This window comes from Coffea arabica, chromosome 2e (genome assembly GCF_036785885.1).
Source record: "Coffea arabica cultivar ET-39 chromosome 2e, Coffea Arabica ET-39 HiFi, whole genome shotgun sequence".
Lineage (NCBI taxonomy): Eukaryota > Viridiplantae > Streptophyta > Magnoliopsida > Gentianales > Rubiaceae > Coffea > Coffea arabica.
The window spans coordinates 59,409,279-59,431,707 of NC_092313.1; the positions used below are offsets into that span (position 1 = coordinate 59,409,279).

The 22,429-nt window shown below is 34.7% G+C and overlaps 1 protein-coding gene across 2 annotated transcripts; it reads left to right on the forward strand.

The window, feature by feature from the left end:
• The first annotated feature begins 16,348 nt into the window (after positions 1-16,348).
• Positions 16,349-21,046, forward strand: LOC113720278 (large ribosomal subunit protein bL21m). Of its 2 annotated transcripts, XM_027245198.2 has the most exons (5): positions 16,354-16,920; positions 17,558-17,638; positions 18,942-19,043; positions 20,379-20,453; positions 20,622-21,046. In XM_027245198.2, exons 1-5 carry the CDS (start codon positions 16,477-16,479, stop codon positions 20,739-20,741), a joined length of 822 nt encoding a protein of 273 aa, XP_027100999.2. In that variant the 5' UTR covers positions 16,354-16,476; the 3' UTR covers positions 20,742-21,046. The 2 variants fall into 2 exon arrangements, with proteins under 2 accessions (XP_071936722.1, XP_027100999.2); XM_072080621.1 differs by lacking the exon at positions 18,942-19,043 and having other exon boundaries at positions 16,349-16,920; positions 20,622-20,878.
• The last annotated feature ends 1,383 nt before the right edge of the window (positions 21,047-22,429 follow it).

Here is a 22,429-nt window from a genome sequence, read left to right on the forward strand (position 1 = left end):
TGCACCAGAATTTAATTTCTTTTCATAAGTGCCAAAATGAGACTTTGATCCATTTCCTTGAAAACAATTTTATTTTTTTTGTTGGAGAAACTCATTTAGATTGTCCATTCTTCGTTTCAAATCACCTTGTTCCTCTTTGAATATTTCACAAAGCCTTACGTTTCTATCAAGCTCATTTTGTAGATCAATCACACTTTTTTTCAAATAATCATTTTCAGTTTTCAGCTTTTTATTTTCTTGAAAAAGACGTGCATTATCCTGAAGAAAAAAACGAATTTTGTGTTTTAATTCCTTGATTCTAGCATAAGATTCTTTCAAACTATCATGCAATTTTTCAATGAAAGATTCAAGATCATCATCAGTTTCATCATTACTTTCAAGTTGAGGGTTACAAGTTGTTACCTCATTTTTTCAATGGCCATAAAAGCCATTTGAGCAGATTTTTCTTCCTCTTCTATTTCATCATTGGAGTTGCACTCATTCCATGTGAATTGAAAGTTGTTGAATCTTGGTTTTCTTCCTTCTTTCTTCTTCTTCATTGGATACTCACTCATGTAGTGTCCAAGTTGGCCACATTCATAGCATTTGTCACCTTACTTTTTGTTGGCCTCTTGCTTTCCTTTGTTTCTTGTAACGTGCGCGAGGTACACATATAACATTAACCTCATCCCAATCAAGTTTTACATTTATAAACTCCTAAATATCCCACACGCGATTTATCAAAAATATACGAATCGTGAGCGAGTATAAGGTATTAAGGGTCGATCCCACAGGAAAGATTGCAATTAATGGTGTTTTTCGAACTCCTTGATTATCTAGACTACCATAAATATAAAATTATGAAAATAACACTAGAAAGCTCCTAGAGATATGAAATTCCTTACTACTCTTGCAAATGAAATTACCGGTTAAATGAATGATATTATCTTGATTAGTTATGGCATAATTTCCTAATGTATGTGAAATCTACTCTCGTGGTAAATCACCTATACTTGTAGCTGAACCATACCTACTCTCGTGGTTATGAAATTAACTACAAGCTCATTTCTTCTATAAAATTACATGAAACAAGTCACTTAAGCCACATAGGTGCACCTCTACTCTCGTGAGTGTATTCCCTAGGTTTATCACTTCCTTGAACTAGTGTTAAATTTCAATTCTCATTGCAAACTTAACACCTTTAGATAATCACAATTAATGGCCGGTTAATCATGATTAGAAAAGCAAAAGTGATAAATAACTTACTCAAAATAATATCATCAAATAACCAAGTAAAAATTATTAACAAGATATATAGAAAGTTCATCTATATTCTAAGCATAAATTTTAGCAAAACATGAAAATAAGATCCAAATATGTATTATAGTTAAACATGAAATCAAATACAAAAGAGAAAGTGATAGGAGAGATCTCACCCTTGTCACATGAGCTCCAACTCTCCATCTTTGCTCCTCCAATCTTCATTCAAATCTAACTATAAATACAAGAAGGATAAACTATACTACTTATGCTATACTAGTCTAACTAATGAACTAAGCAAATTCTAGAGAAGACTATATTTTTGGTGTGTTTCTCTAGCCTTCCAAAGTTTTCCAAAAATTTCCTCCAAAGGCTTCTATAAATAGAGAATTCAAGAGCCAAATGAGTTGTTTCTAGTTGTCATTTTTTACTCTTGAAACTCTCTAAGTTTGCTTCTCAAAGTTTCCATGCATCATCTGATCATTTCCAGCCGGAATCTTGGCAGAAAAAGTGGTCAAAAATATTGTGTGAAAAGAGCACAAGTTGCAAAACAAGTTGCAACCGAAATCCACAAAAACGCGAGTAGAGGTCTGTGCCCGCATTTTAGCCCCTGTTTTACTCTTTGCAGGTTTGCACTTTTCTGGGCAGAATTCATCCTTGCTCTATTTTTTGTCCAACTTCAACTAATATTTTCTTGATGTTAGAGGCTGAACTAGCTCTTATGTAAAATATGAAAGTTGTAGCCATCTGAGTTAGCTTTCTAATGCATTAAGAATCATCCAATTTAAAGCTCTGTAGACTGAGAAATGACCAAAATACCCTTGACTGGTCAGAACCTTGTTTCAGCTTTCGACCATGAAATTGTACTTCTGTATTTCGACTTTTTGACTAGGAAAACGACTGAACTGGACTTTGATGTCTTCATACAAAATGTAGATCTATCTCTTAGTTTCAAAATATATAAGAATCACCTCAATTCAATGCTTGTACCTCAAGATATAGGCGAAATACTACAAGGTGTCAAAACTGTGAAACTTTTCTTCTTTTGTTCTTGATTGCATTTACTCTTTTGCACTTCGTATTCTCATTTTATCACTTTAATCCATCATCAATCATCCAATTATCTTGTCCAATCACTCCATTTGATGATTGAATCATTAAACCTACAAAAACATGAAGTTTTACCATAAAAATTCATAGAAATGCAATTTTTACCACTTAAACCATAAAATGCATATTTTCACTAGAATCCTAGTTAATTAGCTATAAAAGTAGTTAAGACACAATAAAACTAATTAATAAAACATACTAAAAACACGTAAAATATATACTTGTCATCTTGCATTGTTGAATTGATTGAAATTTGAATTGCTGGGTCCTCCTTTTCTGAATCTCCTTTTGTTGAGGATTCTCTTGAAACTTTTTGTGATGAGAGCAAGGTCATTGTCATCAACATCCATATCTTCAGTATCCAATGAAACCGAATCATCTTCATCTTGGGATGCTTTTAGAGTAATGTTCCTTTTTACTTTTGCATCTTCTTCTTCTTGTACCTTGGTCTTAAACTTCAACTCATAAGAAGTTAGAGAGTTTATAAGAGATTCAATAGGCATTGAATTTAAATCTTTCGCCTCTTCAATAGCAGTTACTTTACTCTCCCAATCTTTAGACAAAATATTCAAGATTTTTCTGTTTTTTTCTCCTAAGGAATATTCCTTTTCCAGAACCTCTAAATCCTTAATAAGATCATTAAATTTACAATACATTTTATCAATATTTTCATGAGGTTCCATCTTAAACGACTCATATTTAGTAACCAAGATAGATTTCTTTTGTTCTCTATCATTCCCACTGCCTTCATGAATTTCTCTCAATTTGTCCCAAATCTCTTTAGCAGACTTACAGCCTTTGACCCTAAAAGATTCATTTGAGTCTAGAGCACTATATAACACATTCATAACTTTTGCATTTAAGATGAGATGAGTTCTACCCTCTGCAGTCAATTCATTTCTTGCTTTTGGTTTAGATCTATGAATATTTTCATCAACTATAGAGGCATCATATGGACGTTCATTAACAATAAACCATAGTTCAATGTCAATCGATTGCAAGAAACTAACCATTCTCTCTTTCCAACTCACATAATATGACCCATTAAACATTGGAGGTCTAGTTACAGATTGTCCTTCAAAAAACATAGCATTGTTGGTTGTTATCTTTATTTCTAAATCGCTTGAGCTTAATCTCTAGGAGACCAAACTCTGATACCAATTGTTAGGCCCGAAGACAACCTAAGAGGGGGGTGAATTAGGTTGATTAAAAAACTAATCAGATTATGGGCACTTTTTGATCAATACGAAATTTGTCCTATTTTCTAAATGATCACACAATGAATCAATCAATAAAGGAGCAATATCACTTGAGAGAAATAGAAGAGATATGCAATTTAAGGATCAAAGATAATAGATAAATAAAAAGGTAAGAAATGCAAACCAATTGACTACCAAGCTCCTCTTGAGCTCGAAGATCAATTCACAAAACAAGCTTTTTCAAGTTGATGAAATACAACCAATCTTATGTACAAAAGAAGGCTCACTTCCTCCTTGCCCCAAGTTTCACTCGGTCAAATTAAGAAGTTTTATAATTCCTCAGGATAACCCTCACAAAGCTACACTATTGAAGTATTCACTCACAAATAAAAAACTTACAAAGGATCTTACACCACAAAGAGTACAAATGTTTCATGGAGAGTATTTTCTCACTAAAACTACTCTTAATCTTTTGTATTCTCAGTGTGCAAGTCAATTTTGAAGTTTCTGACCATACTCTATTTATGGGAGACCAAGAAAGTGTTTCATTAAAGCTTCCAACGGATTAAAGGTAGCTGCAGAGTCCACTAGCCTTTAGGAGTATCGGAAGTCCGATACTTCCGATTCTTGCATCTGAAAGCAGACAGAGAGTTTGAAAAATCAGTTCAATTCTTTCGGTCGTCAGGTACTTCCGATGCTTGCGTCTGAAAACGGACAGAGAGTTTGAAAAGTCATTTCAATTCTGTCGGACATCTGGTGATGATGTTCTTCATCTGATATGATCTTTCTGTGTTTGCTCTATCTATCGGACGTCTGGTATTGCCATTGTGAGCGTCCGACAGCTTTTGACTTTCTTTTTCTTCATTCAATTGCTTTTTTAATCAAATTTTTTCAGAGTTGAAAAGCTTTCTCCTTGACAAAATATTAGTTTGAATTATCCAATTGTTTTGTAAACATCAAAAAATCGGGATCAAGATCATCAAGTTATTGACTAGTCAAGATGGGTTGTCTTAATATGGACTACCTAAAATAATGAGCTCATATATTAGAGGTCTAGAGAGTTGAATAGATCATGAATGTAGGGAGTACACACAGGCAACTGTATGCAGGATTTTTATCTTACACTAAATTTGTTGCATCAGACATATCAAATATTTAACAGTTGACCTAATTCTGGAGGGGCTAAAAGTGTGATGCTATTAATTTCTCTTTTTCCTTCTTCTGCAATCTATAATTTCAAACATGCGAAAACCATCAGGAAGAGGTTCCTTGTTAATGTTATATGATTAGATTCATCCATAAAATTCCCAAGACAAACGTCTGAAATCTTTTCATGTACAAGTAACAGAACCTTAGGTAAAAGTCATCTACTTGGTGTGTGCTTATGTGGGAAACCAAGAAGTGGCAACCAATGCTTCATTCAGCTCTTTTTAAATCAGGTCATTGAAAAAGCATATTTTATTAATAATGTCAGACCATGCCCTGCTTTCAAGTCTCAATTGCCCTATTAGATATTTGGAAATGGTGTCCAAGACTCACTTAGAGATTGCAAAGCTTGCTTGGCCATGTAATAAGGAAAGCTCTATCATTAGGTTTTTTCCAATTCACTAGATAATCTGGTCATTGTCATTTTGGGTGAAGATATTTGCTGCAGGCAAAGTTTGAGTGAAGAAATGGTTTAGCCTTCTGGCTAGATTAATTTAGTCTTTAATACTTGGAATAGATAGGCCAATATTACTTTGTGCAAAAATAGTTTGAAATTAACTTAAGACCACCTTAACCAATTTACAAATAGTTTAAGAGCTACTTAAGCGATTCACGTGTAATCCCTTTTCCTTATGGACTATTGATAAATGTTGTACTTAAACATCATGATTAGCAATTATCTGGTATGATAATTTTGATTGGTTCAAACAACCGCATCAAGTTTTCATCCATTTATGTATATGTGTCTTTTATTTTCATCGAATTTTCATTGGTCCATTTTGCTTTGCCAAAATAAGAGAAATTGAGATAAAAAGACTCTTAACTTTTGATTATAAAGCCAGGGATATTAGCACTTACTGTACATGTTAGTATATCTTGGATGTTTTGATGCAAATGTCTAAAGTTCAGATCATTTAATACTCTATATCTAACGATCATGACACTCAAAATATATCTTAGGTTGCATGTTGGCTTTTCAAGTTAATGGATACTTCTTTTAATATACTTGTGACTATTGACCTTATGATATTTCTAATGGAAGTATAGAATAATCAGCATAGTTCTCCATTTTGGGGTTACCTTGTTTTGTTTAAATGCCACCTGTTTTTTCTTGTATGAGGATTATTTTATGAAGCTGACGCCTACATGCTTGGATATGGTAGAGCAAGTGATTCTGTAGAGATAATGATGAACACCAAGCAAGCTAAAGGTATGCCAGATTATGTTAATTGAACACGTCCGTCCTTGAAAAAAGGGATAGAAGAAAAAAAATGTGGTTTACAAAGCTCACCATCATTCTTGGTCTTACATATTAGTGTATAAGAACTGCCTCGTCAAACTTTTGATGTTTTCCCAGGAAAGTCTTTATATAGGGGACTCAATAGTCAGTAACATAAAAGTCATCGTCTGCCTTACTCTACTCCATCTTACCTCAGTGGTCCACTCCCAATCAACTATTGCCATCACAATTCCAGTTTGCTGAGAAGAAGAAGATTTTTTGGCTCCCTTTTCATGGACCCTCTTCCCTCTCACCTGTTCTCTTCCTATCTCATGAACCATCTTTCCCATCACATTAGACTGGTTATCTTCTTTACTATTACATCGATGTCTGTGTAGATGGATGCAACAATGCCTCTAGTAGAGCGCCAACACACCCCATTGATTTTGACATCAGATATGCATTCTACACCCATGTATTATGACATATCAACATAAGTGCACTGGGGTTAAATGGTGATGAATTGTGGTATATATCTCATATATCTCTTGTTGTTTCAGAAAAGAAGCAGTATATGACACATGAGCGATTTCAATCTTCTCCAATTAATTGTCTTTAAGGTGATCCCATGCTAGACTTGGTTTTGTAGCAGTGTTTAGTTGTGGTTCTAATAGTTGGTTCACAATCCCTGCTATTTCAATATAGTTATTTTGGTCATTTTAAAATCTATAGTGAAAATATGGTTTCCAACTCTTTAAATGGTATTTTTGTTACTATAAATGCAGTTTATCCACTTGGATGACTTAAATATCAAATATCATATCTCTTAGCGTTGCCTGTAATAGTAAAACTTATTCTTCTGCTAGATTATTTTGTTATCTTCTCACTCATCTTTATATTTATATACTACCTTTCTTTTGGCATCAAATTAGTACAGAGGAAATGAAAATATCCTTTTATTTTAACTGCTAAATACCTGTAACAAGATTGGTAAAATAGTATATCTTTGGGAAAAGCATGACTCAGGGTTGCAACTATTTGTTTAAATTCCAGGGTTTGTCTCAATTTGATTTTTTGATAAGTAATCATGGAGGCTATTGACGAATAGCATAGCAAGCACAAGCTAATAAATATACGATCAATTAGAGATGCATGTTAGAAGAGTAGTTGTGGGGAATTGGAACCCTCCAGTGGGAGTAAGCTGCAGCCGTTGAGATGGATGTTCGTAAGAGCAATTGGAATCTCGTGGACATAGCCGAAAGGAACCCTTATGGAAAATCATGATAAAGCCCTAGTTGTCTTTCAACTATTGGAGTTCTTTTCCAATCCATGATGTTTATAGAGATGATAGCGGTGCCTTATATTTGAAAACTAGGGGTGTTTCCCACGCAATGTGCCGGCGCCAAGGGATTTATTTTTTGAAAATTTTTGAGTATTAGTGTTAGTTTTTTTAAAAAAAATTGTAATTATAATTTGTTTTGGAATGTAATTTTGTACTACTGACTTGAATTGTTGTGTTGAGCAACTAAGTTATATATATATGTATGTATATATATGCATAGGTTTATCTTGTGCAATATTTTTTAAAGGGCTACTGCATTGCATCTTTTATATATACAATTTTCCAGATGTCTTCAAAAGGGCATGTTCTATTCAGTTTTTCTAGATTAGTCATCTGGATCATTGTCTATATATGGGATGTTTAGTTCATAAGAACATTCACACATAATTACAGCTAAAGCTTCTTAAAGCTTCAAAAATAGTATTTGTCTGGAGTTTCAAAAATACTAAAGCTTCTTAGGTTCAATTTTTGTAGGTGTCGGTGCGTTGTTTTTTGGTGGGATCAAACAACTAACAAACAAAAGTGCAATAGATAGTAACTCTAAAGTAATCACATATTCAGTGAATAGTAGAACAATGAAAAGAACATATACAAAAAACAATCTAAGGATACTCTTAAGACGCAATAAAAGAGTTGCGATAATTAAAAGAAAGAATAGAACCAAACCTAAAGTTGGTGAGGATGAGGTGATTTCTGGTTGAATGAACCGAGTTGGCAACACATGAGTTCACCTGCCAAAAATGGAATTGTCGAAACTTTGTCCCCCGGTCTCACTTCGATATTGAAGTTAGAAGTAGTGCGGGAGTTAGGTAGGTAGATTGAACAACGTATCTCATTTGTAAATGGTAGATGAGTATTTATAGTAGAGAAAGTTAGGGGCAAAATGATAAAGCCTACCCACTATCAGCCATCATAAGATAGTCTAGGGCTGCAGTGTCAGGCGTAGGTCTAAGCAGTAGGGTGGTTGGCGGTCACATCACCATCAGTCCTAAGTCATGTAGGGAGCTGAAGTGCGAGGTGTTATGGGTAGAGGCATAGATGAGGTGAAGCGTCTATTTCAGGTGAACTCCAATCACCTCGGTTAAGGATGGTCGAGACGAGGTGTCTTTTGTCTAATGGGGTAAGAGGTCTAGTAGGGTCCGAACATGCCGAGGTGCTTACAGCAAGCAAACTTGTAGGGATAAGGAGCAGGAGACGAAGCTAGAAAAAGAGAAAAAGAAGAAAATGCACAATGTCTATAACCTGGAAAGAAGAAAATGCAAGAGGAAGAACAAAGGAACCAAAAACAATGTGTATATTGCTTCAAAAGAACCTCGAGAAATGGAAGCTCCACTTGCAATGTACAAAAGAAAAGTGACGGTACAAAAGGAATTAAAAATCTCAAAAGTACAATCATGCCCAAGATTATGATACCTTGGTTCCACTAATAGAGCATGTCTAAGGGCAATGAGGTCATTATGCTCCCTAATTCCTGTAGTCTATAAAACAATGATTTGAATGGGTCATCAAATCAAAATAAAAGGACAATTAAAACCCCAACTTAAGTTGCCACACTACCACACAAAAAGCATCTAAAAGGATATAAAAGTAAATACACACCTCCTCTCTATCTCTATGGATTTTCTTGAGCTAAGGAACAAAACGTGCTTCTTTGTGTATAAACATAAATCTCTGCATTTCCATTTTTTTTCACCGACAAAGCAGATGAAAATGCAAGGCAAAAAGTGGCCTGAACAGTAAACTCCAACTGCTTCTTATATATATTTTCTTCATCAAATGGAAACAGTACTTTTATATATCAACACTTGATAGTACAAGAGTTAGTTACAAAAAGAGGCAACTGCCCTCACATCTTTCCTTACTATATCCATTAGCCATACCGAGAACTCATTGTCCTATTCTATATCATGAATTAGCTTGATTGCAAGTTGAGCTAGTGTATGGCTACGCATATTTCCTGCTCTATACACAAAAGAGAAGTTACACTGTTCAAAACCTTCTTTCATCTTCTCAATATCCTCTAGGACTGTTGCAATACGAATGTCTTGAACATTGCTTGCATTGATTTGGTCAACCACCGATTTGCAATCTGATTAGACTTCTATCTTAGTTCATCCTGCATCTTTGGCGATCATAAGCGCAACTCTTACTGCTAGAGCTTCTTCCTCAATAGCTGTTCCATTCTTGCATTCCATTATACCCCTTGCTTTTATTAGCTTTTCAGTCCAGTTCCTTGTTTTGATTCCCTTTCCTGTTCTTACAGATTGATTTGAGATGTTTGCATCTGTGTTAATCACCCCTGGCTTTAGTGGTTCCCATCTCTCTTGTTGGTTCTGCTGTGTTGTTAATGTTTTGGTCTTTTCCTCTTCAGTTTCATTAGCTACCACAAAAGATTGACTGTGAGGTTAATTCGATCTCTTTCCTAAGCTTTTTCCTCTACCTCAGTTATTGTTTCCCACCACTTCCATATATTATCTCTTAGCTCTGTGACCCCTTCCCATTTGACTAGAGCCATTTTCCATGTCATTTCTACCATTGGACAATGGAAAAACAAATGCTCTATTATCTCAGTTGCCTCCCCACAGCACTCACACATCTGATCTCCTTTACCCATTCTCCTATATATGACCTTTTTTACTGGCAGGCAGTTTTGTAGAACTTTCCACATGAAGTGTTTTAGTTTCACCTTCATATTCAGCTTCCAAAGGTTCTTCCAGACTGTGTGCTTTCTTATCTCCTAACTTGTCTCCTCTCTCACTTCCTCCCTCCTTCCATCACTATGTTTATCCTGCTTAGCAATTGCATTGCTAGATTTTACTGTATATGAGCCTGATTTGGAGTGTTTCCAGAATATCTTGTCTTTCCTTCTATATAGGCTCAGAAGGATGCTGGCTATTAACTCTGCTTCTTTTTGATTGAACAACTGTTGTATTTTTAGCTGATCCCACTTTCCTTCCATTATTAGATCACTTACTCTCTGAAGCTGGCAGTTCTCAGGTCTAGTTAATGAGGGTTTGCCATTTGAAATTCCTGTTATCCACTTATCTTTCCAAATATCCACTGTGCTTCCATCTCCAATCCTCTTCCATAATCCATTGCATAATTGGTGTCTGGCACTATGAATACTCTTCCAGGTCCAAGAGGCTGAGTTAGGGGGTTTCTTATCCATCCAGTGATCTCTCATGTACTTAGCCTTGATAACTTTGCTTACTAACAAATTTGGAGCTGTGATGAACCTCCAAATTTGTTTTGCAAGCAGAGCTGTATTAAGTGCTTCCAAGTCTCTGATACCAATCCCTCCTTTGCCTTTCACCTCTATCAGTTTCTTCCAAGTGGGCCAATACACTTTGTTCTCCTTTTCACCATTTTCCCACCAATACTTTGCTATTCTTGAGCTAATATCCTTACACAGGCTTTTAGGAAGTTTGAAGCAGGACATTGTATAGTTTGGAATTGCCATGATAACAACTTTGATCAACACTCCCTTCCCTCCCGAGCTTAGCAGTTTTTGTTTCCATCCTTGCAGCTTATTGCTTATCTTGCTCTTCACATACCCAAAAACTTGGTTCTTGGATTTTCCAATTGCCATTGGTAATCCAAGGTATTTCCCACTTGTGGCTTCTTTCATGTTTTCCAGCACCTCACTAATCTCCTTTCTATCTTGGTTTAGTGTGTTCCTGCTGAAATACATTGCTGACTTTTCATAATTCACCACTTGCTTTGAAGCTTTCTCATATTGTTTGAGGATCTCTTTCACTGTCCTTACCTCCTATTTAGTTGCTTTACAGCACAGTAAGAGTCATTTGCAAAAAAGAGGTGTGAAATAACAGGACTATCTTTGCAGATTTTTATTCCTATCAAGAATTTGTCATTCACAGCTTTCTTGAATAATCCAAAAAGTCCTTCAACACAGATAATAAATAAGTAGGGGGATAAAGAATCTCCCTATCTCGAGCCTCTACTAGGTAGAACATGTCCAATTTTGCCACAATTATAGTCCAACTGCTTCTTCTATGGTATATAGATCTGTGTTTTTAAACTCGGACCGGACCGGCCGGTCGAACGGGGAACCGGTCAAGTGTCTAGTCCGAGTTACTCTAAAAAACCGGATGTAATAAAACTCAGTCAAATCCGGTCAAAAATCGGATTTGACCAGGTTTGATATCAAAGGTCCGGTGTAACGCGGAAAGAAACTTGATGAGGTGTCAAGTTTCGGCTTTACATTTCCTCCGATTTGTACTAAAAGAAGTCTCCAACTTTCAAGTCACCAGTGGTGGGAATCCTGGTGAGCCCGATGGAAAGATATAATGGCGGCCTTCTTAATTGAAGCAGATACCTGACATGCCATGCCCAGCAGAGTTGGAGACTTCAGCCTCAGTCCTGCAGCCCAATTTTTTTTTGAAAGGTCAAAATATTTTTAATATTATGTTTTGGCCCCTAGGTTATTAAAAATTATTAATATATCTCAAATATTTCATACTTTATAAATGCTGTCCTAAAGTTTGGTGTTTATTTTTCAATTAAATTCATAATTTTAATTCTAAACTTGTTAATGTTCATTGAATAATATAAATTGCGACTTGATCATTCTAATTTCTTTGTATTTTCTTGTTAAATATATTTGAAACATCAAATTTATATGAATATACATTTATTAATATTAACATGTTCTTAAGTATTTTACATATAATATTTTAATTTTTAAATAATTTTTTTATGACGTCATCCGGTTCAATCTCTATCGAATCCGGTCGAATCCATTGACTCCTAACCCCTGAGCTCGACCGAGTCGATGCCCGGTCCGAGTCTGAAAACATAGATATAAATGTTACAGCCCTTGTATCAGTCCTCTCTGGATGGTAAATGCACCTATTCGTTGACCAAAATGTAGAGGTATTGCAGAAGATGAAAGGAAGATTGTCCGGCGTATGTTTAAAAGAAAGTTTGATGATTGTGGTTTTAATAACTACTTCCAGTATAGCGCGGACTTAAAAGAGTGTTGAAAGACTTCTTAGAATTTGTGGTTCGGTTCTTGAATCTTTTCTTTCGCTGGACGTGCATATTTACCGAGTATTAAAGTCCCTTTTTGCTGATATAATATTTGATGTTGGACATTTGTGCTGATTTGAGGTGGGTAAGTTTCGTAGGACATGAAATTGACAAAGAGGCTAAATCAAATACTCCCTCTGTGCTCCTTTCGTTTCATCAAAAAAAAAAAAAAATACTCCTCTTTGTCACTTTGATAACCTTGTTTTTTTTTTCATCTGTTCCAAATTATAGTCCACTTTTTAATTAAAGAATATAATCAATTTGTAATTTCTCTAATATATGTTTATATAATGTACTTTATTATTAATGAGTATAACCTACGTTATTCATTAATTGCTTGGTGTAAGGTGCAACTTTCCACAGTATTGTTGTAATTAATGTAAAAATATAGTGATTAGTCATACTTCTAATATCAATGTAAGGATATTTTAAGAAATCAGTAGTTTAAATTTACTCTTCTAACAAAATTAACTAATTTTTCTTAAAATGTGTTGAAAAAAAATCAAGACTATTGGGTCCTTTATTTAACTATAAATGGAATCTAACCTTTTTATTTCTAAATAAATAATCATTTGTGGGTCAGATGGATCCAATGTAAAAAATGGTTGAAATTTTAGATTAGAATCAAATTTTGTAAGAGACGCAAAATTAGTATTTTAAAAGTGAAAGATTGAAAATTTCATTTAACTAAATGTAAGGGACGTTTTGAATGATTTTTCCTAAATGCAAATATGATAATAATTACTAAGTATTACTAAAAATAAATAGAAACTATTAACTTTAAGATTACTAAAATAATCAAGAAACTTTAATAGAGTTCCAAGCCTGTGGCTGGGGAAGCCAAAAAAAATTTCAAGTGTGTGGCTGTGGAAGCAAAGCTCAAAAACCGCCTTTGTGTTGCTTCCATTCTCCACTTTCAATCTTAAAATCCCTATATCAATGTAATTATTAACAAGAAAAAAAAAGAAACTAGGTGAATTTCAGTGCCTATTATCCGAAACAATATTTTTTTGAAGTAAATTCCACAAACCCCTAAAAGTGGTTAATTTGGTCAATTAAAAGAAACAGAATTCATGTAACCTAATCCGCACACTACATTTGTGGGTGCATCTTCATCACGTCTTATACGAAAAAAATTACAGGGAATGTCTATACAATGATTTAGTGATTGTTGATGCCGGTGGTTTTATCCAAAAGAGTAAGGAAGAAAAAGAAAAACTGAAAGGAAAAAAGACCCAAAAAAATGTTATTTTCATAATTTTTGAAAAATACAAAATTAAATTCTAACAAATACTTTATACACATTGATACTATATTTGAATGGGGGAGGGATAGATTGGATGATAAGGAGGAGGAATTGCAAGTGAGAGATTTCGAGTTCGAACCCTCCCACTTAACATAATTCTGAGTAACTTCTTCATGCAAGAAAGGAAGCCAAGAGCTGATGACATTGACATCTACACCATTGTTGCCTTTGGAGTTACAATTCGAAATAGTAACAAATAAAAATGTTAATTCAATTGATGGGATTACTCCACATTTTTTCTAGCATAGCAATATCCACGACCAATGAAGACAAAAGAAAGCAACTAGCATTTAATAGGAGTAATTCTATGGTGGCAGTGCATATGAATAATTCTATGGTGGCAAAGCTTAAAAATCTTGTCTTTTCAGATGCAAAATGCTCGAGAGTTGCAGATATCTTAGTTGCTGAATTTATCAAATTCTTGTGTCCTTCAAACTTGAAGCTCATATGAAGAGGCAGTATGATATGGATTTGCCCTATCCAACTGCTAGTATTCATTATGATTATACTCATTACTATTATGGTTGGCAACGAGCTCCTACTCCAGTTGTTATTCTAGTTCTACTTACAAAATCATTGGCAACGAGGTACTTGTTTTATATGGGATGGCAATATATAACCTTGTGCCTGCCATCCTTGATGCAATCTTCCTATTGAAGCACAATCTTTCTATTGAAGCACTATTTTAGGAATTTGCTGTTGGGATAGCCATGCCGCTGTACTCGTAGTACTTGAGTTACTAGAATGAGCTAGTTGTTTTTCAGCTTTTATCATGGTTTTATTATTGGGACAGCCATGCTGCTGTACTCGTAGTACTAGAGTCACTAGAACGAGCTAGTTGTTTTTTAGCTTTAACGAGCTGGTTGTTTTTTAGTTTTTATCATGATTTTGAAGTCTGGTGATTTGTTTGGTGATTCTTTGTTCAATCTGATGACTTGTCTTCCCATATTTTTCTTTGTCATATCCTTTGCTATTGGGATAGTTTTGTGATAGTCATGAATGGATGAGATTGGATGGTTTTGTTACAGTTATGAATGGATCAGGTATTATGATTGATAAAGGTTATAGAATTAGTTATTTTGTGAAACTCTTATATTGTAATATGGTTGTAGTTGTTTTGACACTCGCTCAAATATGATTGTCACCGTTAGGGATTCAAACGAGTTGAATCGAGTCGAGTCGAATTTTGACTTAATCGAACCGAGTCTTGACGTAATTTTACAAAACTCGAATTCAAACCCAACGACCTCAAAATATCAAACTCGAGATTGAGTTCGACTCAAATTCGAGTCGAGCTTGAGTTCGAGTTTAAACAATAAAAAATAATTATTTTTAAAAAAAAATAAAATAATAATTTTTTTAATAAATAATAAAAATATTAGGGATATATATGTAATTTTACTATTAAAATAATATATATATATATATATATATATATAATCAAGCTCGAGCTATCTCGCAAGCAAACGAATTTAGTATTTTTGAATTCGAGTTCGACTTAGTCAGTTCGAATTCGATTCGAGTTCGACGTTGACCGAACTTGACTCGAGTTCGGACTCGAGCCGCTCGATTCGTTTGCAATCCTAGTCACCGTCTTTTGAGTTCCAATTGTTATGTTTCAATAATTTGTTCTTAAAGTGAGCATTCTAGAAAATGAATGAAACGGATGTGGTAGGTAAAAACTTGTTTATTGAAAAGATTAAAGTTTTTCCAAAAAAAAGTTTTTTTTTTTTTAAATCCATCCTTGAACATAAAACCAAACAACTAAGGGTGATACTCATGTATCCCACTATGAAACCAAAAACATTAGGGGAATCACCAAAACCCATTTTCATTATGGGCTAATGATGCTCATAGTGATTGTAATCGAGGAATGTTTACCAAACCGCCCCCTAGTATGTTTTGGTCAATTTCAATACATTTAAGAAAATTCATTGACCTTAGTAGATTTTTTTTAACAAGGGAATATTGGGATTTAAGAAGTGAAAAGGGGAAGAGAGATTTGAATTCAATACTTTTAATTTTTAAAATCTCAACCTTAACTATTAAATCAAAATTTCCTCGACAACCTTGTTACAAGTTAAATAATGTTCTTCAATTGATTAGCCGTTTGATCCTAATGTAAGAACATTAGAAATGGGGTTGTTTCATTTTTTGTGCTTAATTGAAAGCATATACAAACTTTTTTTTTTATCAATAATTGTTTTTAGTTCTAGATATATAACCGTTGTAAAAGTTTAATAATCATCTCAAGCAATCCTATATTCCTATTCATATTTTCTTAAACAATGCATCATTCAACAAATTTTATCACATTATAAGCCATCGATGTATAAAAGAATTTTCTTTTTTCTTTTTAATTTGGCATTTTACTTTGAGCATTTTTTCTTGACTAGCAATATGTGTAATAATGTAAGTATCACCAAACCCTTTTTGTTAAATTACTTCACATTATAACGTCTATTGCACGTGCTCACAATTGTTTATAAACAAAATTACGAGTTTCCATCATATTAATAAACTCTCACCTTCTCCCATTGCATGAGTGATCAACTTGTTTATCAATAGTAATTAGTACTCTGTTTGATTTTTCTTCATTCGATTTTTTTAATTGTCTCTATTGTAAATATAAGCTCAAATTTTCTCCCAAAAAAGGGGATTAAGGGGAGACACGTAAAGCGTGGCATCAGTAACGGGTCTTTACGAGAAAAGCGTACAGCTTTTCACGCTTTTCACTCCATAAACCCTACTGACCTTCAAACGGCCTGCCAAAACCCCTCTCCACTTTCTCTCCAATTCAACGGCAATGGCAAATCGACGTTGTATTCAAACCCTAATTAGCCGTTGTTTTTGCATATCTCATTCTCCAAACCCATCTCCCCATCCCATTCTCAAAACCCTAACTATAGCCCCTCATTTTCTCCTACAAACTGAATATTCCACCGTGCAATCCCTAACCCCGACGGATCCCGGCAAAATTTGTTCTGCGTTTCCGTCATTTTCGCGGCATCTCTGCTCCGATAATCGGACTAGTATGGGCAGCATTGATAATGATGGAGACGAAGAAGAAGAAGAAGAAGAAGATGATGATGATGATGAAAGTGAGGATGAAGAGAGAGTACATTTGAGTGGGAAATCAGATGAACAAAAAGCTGAAGAGGCCGCGGAAATTGGGTACAAAGTTATTGGCCTGCTTGAGGAGTCTGACCGGGTTTTTAAACCCTATGAGCCGGTTTTTGCAGTTGTTCAGGTAAAATCTTGATCATTGTAATGGTTTTTTTAGTTAATGAATTTTCATTGTGGAATGTGCATTTGGAGCAATTATAATGTTCGTCTTTTGGGGTTGTATTTGGTTTGATGGTGATTGCCAGGAAGAGGTGATTCTTGTACGTTTTATAGTTTCTGCTAATGAATTTTCGTCATAGAATGTGCATTTGAAGTAATTCAAATGTGCATTTTTTTATTGGGATAACTAGTGAAAAATTCCTTCTTTATTGTAAATATGATATAGACGGCTTACCCAAAAATAAATAAATAAATAAATTGATATAGACAGTGCAATTTTGAGTTCAAATACCATAAAGGGTATTTGTACTGATTTCAAAGTTATTGTGTTGGTACACAGGGAAAATGTACTTTGGTGTACAACAATATTATAGCATACATGATACAGCTGTCCTTTTGAATATATAACTCAACATTGGGCTCCTAAGAGTGCTCACTTTCCGCAAATTTTTGCTGTGGAATTTTCACTGTTTGAATGTTCTGAATGTAGCAAATGGGTAAATTTTCACTGGGAAAAGAAAAGTGGATTGCTCGAGGTATTGTTATTATGCTAAATGTGAGTGTAGAAATATATGTGATAACGATCATGTGGTTCTGTGTAGGTTGGTTCACATCAGTTTAAGGTGAGCAATGGAGATAGCATATTTGTAGAGAAGTTGAAGTATTGTGATGTGAATGACAAGGTGAGTGGTTTTTGTTTTTTTGTTTCTTATACAAATTGGATAAATATACTGTGTTAACTTTTCAATAGTTTTCTGTACTGAATGACCTGACTGAGTGCTAAATTTGTATAATGCAGATTGCACCAAACTGCTTTGTATTATTAACGTTCTAGTAAAAATTATTTTTTGTTATCTTTATAAAGTGGTTGACACCTTGACGGTGCATCTTGTTATGCATTTCAATGCCTTGTCATTAAGTTTTAGTGTGTATCCTAAAAGCGAAGCTTTCAAGAGAAGGCTGTGCTTTGTGTGGAGTATTGATTTTGGAAGTATTCGGCCCTACTTTTCATTGTTTAACAGTTGTTTCTTTTCTTTCCTGGTAATAAACCAAATCAAAATGAAAAAACGAGCTGCTGATTGGCATAAGTTGGAGGAATTTATCATATGATGGGCTTAGTTGATGTTTAATATGCTAAAAGTTCAAGCTTTCCCAGTAGTGTGAGAAAATAATTTGCTGATTGTTGTGTGCCAAGGGTTAAAGACTGATTTGCTTCCTTTTAGTTATCATGGTTGTGTGTTGGATCACTTATGTAGGAATACAGATGTTTCCGCTGATACTCATTGTGCCAGGCTGCTGTGTACTTCACTGTCTACTGTTCATTGATGAATGTCGATGCATATGTTACCAATGGTTTTCAGACTTTGCATATTAACTGAAGTAATTATGAAGGAAGGTCTTGTTTTTTTCTTGAAGGCTTATTTTCTGCCTAAAACATGTAGCATACATTTTCTTGGAAAAATCTCATTTCCTTGTGTGTTTGTTTTGTTAAGTGCCATATGAGAGACTGTAGAGATAAAAAAATTTGTTCTTCATGTATTCTTTTGTACTGGGTAATGAAAGTGTCTTAAGCAATGAAGTTTCTATGGCTTTCCTTTTACTACATCCTTTCCTACCATATAAGCGGCATAATGGTGAAGCTGCTTTCCACTCCATTTTCCATGGTTATCAAACTTTTTCCAATCATAAGAGCTGCTTTGCAAGCTTTTGGCACTGAACTCTTTGTTCTTTGTTTGACTAGTTAGTCTTAGGACTTAAATGCGAATTCCCTTGAGCCATTTGTTTGAATATACCTATCATGCACATAGATAATGGTGGAGTGATGCTATTATGCAACGGAGTGATGAATTAAAAATTTTCTTATTATCTTTTGTTTAGTTTCCTTTTGTTTTCTTCTGTGACCGTTGAACTTTTGATAATTCTGCTTTCTGACATTACCAAAACAACAACTCTGGCTTGAATATTTATAAACATATGCTCCTGCAGTTAATCTTAAACCGGGTTCTCATGCTGGGGTCTACGGCCCAGACAATTATTGGTCGTCCAGTGTTGCCTGATGCAGCTGTTCATGCTGTTGTTGAGGAGCATGTAAGATACAGAATCTATCACTTTGATCTTTTGATTTCAACTAAAACAGATCTGTGTTTTGACCTTGCATGTGTGGCTATTGAACAGAACAATTGCCTTTTCCCTCATCTGCATTAATTTTGAAGTTCTAGGGCGTTTATAAAATTGCCTTTTCCCTCATCTGCATTTATAAAATTGCAGCAACCAGCCCAATGAACTTTTATCTAGGGCAACACCTTTTTCTCTTGGCACATTGAACTCAATTCACAATTACCACTTTCCATTTTACCACATGGCGTGCTATATATGTTGGATGTTGGAAAGAAAATTGGAGATTAACTAAGACTGTGGCACTGTAGCATTTTGTGGCTTTCTAATTGTAGTTAGTTCTGCAGGGTAGCTTATTAATGATGGAAGGGCTAGTTGGCATGTATCTTGTACAGTTGTGGGCGAATAGGATGAATGTGTGTGTGGCATAAAGTTTTATTCTATTGTAATAATTTTGTCTATGATTTATGGGTATATTATTGATGAGAGAAAAACTAGTTTTTCTCCTCAAAGTTGAAATGCATCATCGTTTCTAATGGTGTATTACTGAGCTAACTCGAGTTTCTTGCAATGGAGTGATGATCAATAATGTCAACAATTTTCTCTGTTTACACAATATTAACATCCAATTCAAGCTTGAAGATTTGAGCTGACATGAGAAGAGTCGTGCTAGGTTAGCATGGACTTATTGAGTACTTGGTGAGAGGTTAAATGGAGGATGGATCACTTTCTTCTTTGAGGAAGGATTTACATGTTTGGAAACTTTACCAATTAAACTGAGATAGTGGCATTCTTATCTTGGGGGGAAGAGAGAGAGAGAGAGCTTGTAATAGACTCTTAAGTCTTATCTCCAAATTAAAGTTCCAATTAGAAAATAATGCATTTTGGTAGTCAAGGGCAAAGTTATTTTCTTTCTCCTGCTGGCTAATCATCTACATCTCTTTTAGTAGATCAGCACCTGTTTCCTTTTAGTAGATCATCACCTGTTTTCCGGATTTTCAGGACATTTGTGCATTCTGTTAAAATGACATCAGTTTACATCTTTCGTTGTCACCAATAAGCTGCAGTAAACGTGTTCACGCTATCTAAAACTTGGTTACTTCACCAGTTTAATTTTGCACGTCGCCCTGGCTTTGCTTTTCGTTTATGGGGCCGCACTTTTCATTATACTGTTAGTCAGGTGTTATGCCTGTGCCTGCATTTTGTTGTTTAGCTGAAGTTAAAACAATTCATTATATGAATTATTCTTCATTAGCTCTCTTTCTCAGTTGCCCATTGTAATTCTTTTACTTAAATGCTTCCTGTCAGGCATTAGATGCAAAAGTCATCATATTCAAGAAAAAGAGGAGGAAGAACTATAGAAGAACCAAAGGGCATCGGCAGGTAAGTTAACAATTAGAGGTTAAGTATAATTTCTGAATTTCCTGTACCTTGTCATTTTCCCATGCGTTTTGTTTATGTCTACCCTAAGCTATTGATGTGACTTCTCTTCTGTATTTTGGAGAGGGAGTGATTGGAAGGTTTTGACCTTTGCATATTTTTCTCGCTTAGGAACTAACAAAGTTGAGGATAACTGATATACAAGGAATTGCGAAGCCTGAACCTATACCATCTATGAAGACTGAAAAGAGAGCTACCAAGAAGGTGGAAAAGACAGCAGTTTCTGCTTAGAGAGGAGGGAGTTGCAGCATAGCACGGGCAGCATGGAGTCCTTGTTCTTTTTCACCTTCCTTTTTTTGGTTGTTGCCCTAGCCTTTTACCTGTTCCCTCCAAGGAATTTGCATTCCTTGGATTCCTAAACCATCCACCCTAAAGTCGAATTTCTTTTTGGGTAGTGTACATCTTGGCAGTGATGAATACCATTTTTGTAGGCTTGATATGTTAGCTGACAGGTATTTGTATCAATAATAATCAAATATGCATTTTATCTCATTGATGATAAATATTTGGACCATATATCATCAGTAATTCTTTAATTCCTCGCCTTTTTATTGTTCAAATTGTCAGTTGCTGTTCTCTGATACTTGGATTAGCGTCCTCCCCTGTTGACTGAGGACGTTCTAGGCTTGAGGTTTTAGAATGATCTATCTTGATCAAGTTATAAATACAGAGATGAAACAATCTCGATCCCTCTAATCTCTGAGATTGCGAACAATCTTGATATTATCTCAACTCACAAGCTAACGGATTAGGGAACCAAGATGTATTGGTAGAATGGCGCCACAATTCAATGTGGTTTTGAATTGATAAGCTAAAATTTGAACAAAGGAGATACAATTCACTTTATATCAAGGGACCGCTTCCAAAGGAACCTGAGAGAGAAAAACTCTTAATTTTTATTCAATTCATAATTGTCTCACTACTGATAATATCATAAACTTGGCTATTTATAGCCTTACGAGACTCAAAAATCTAATCTAAATTGGAAACAATACAAGTTTCCTTATTTTACTTGACTTCTAAACTTGACACAACTTTCTAAATAAATTTAGAAGCAATTAACTACTTTTCTAAAACTCTAATTCAGCTAAAATAGGAAACTAACTCAAATTGGCCTAACTACGGTCAACATGACCTTAGCCTTTATTCCTCTTATTAAGGACTCAAAAATAACTCAAGACTAACTCTAATTAACTAACAATTATTGCTGAAAACTTACTTAAATAAATAACAAGAAATAAGCATGACAAATCTTCAATGATTCTTGAGTCCGATTGCACTATCAATCATCAAACGAATTTCCTTGAACTTGAAAGGAATCTAAATCTTCATATTCTCATCATTTATTATTCATGTTATTCAATTATATCAACATATGTAACCATTGATGGGTCGAATTACGAGATTATAATAAAAACTGCTTTGATCCTATGTTAGTGTAATTGATGAATCGAATTGGTTCTGTTTTTGGTGTAAAAAGACCAAAAATTAAAAAAAAAAAAGTGAACCTACAACAATTGGATGATCTGGCGTTAGCATGCTATCTTCAAGTGCAGTGTCTCAAGCCTTGAATGTGTTGGAAACACAGTTTTAAAATAGTTGATCATATGGCACTGCTTTCGGTAGCACAGATTTGTTTTATTACCAGTGGAATTTGGTGTAGCCAAATGTTTATATTCAGGTGCCAAATTTTGATCATTAAAGTGTTCCATGCGCAGATGCAGTATTTGCTCCTAGGAGAAAACTGAAATGGCCGATTGCAGCCAACCTCGGGCTTTAGTTTGATGGAGAAACGTGCATAATCTCTCTTCTCTCTCTCTCTCTCTCTCAATGGAGAGCACAAGTTTATAGTTACGGCTGGAATGTAACAGTTATTTTTTAACAAGGTGGAAGAGGAAAAACTTAAGAACAAGATAACT

Bases quoted from the DNA above. Each gene is read 5' to 3' on its own strand.
- LOC113720278 (XM_027245198.2), top strand. From the start codon at position 16,477: ATGGCAAATCGACGTTGTATTCAAACCCTAATTAGCCGTTGTTTTTGC. The intron at 17,639-18,941 runs GTGAGTGGTTTT...ATGCTCCTGCAG, and splicing joins ATTGTGATGTGAATGACAAG to TTAATCTTAAACCGGGTTCT. The intron at 20,454-20,621 runs GTAAGTTAACAA...TTTCTCGCTTAG, and splicing joins GAACCAAAGGGCATCGGCAG to GAACTAACAAAGTTGAGGAT.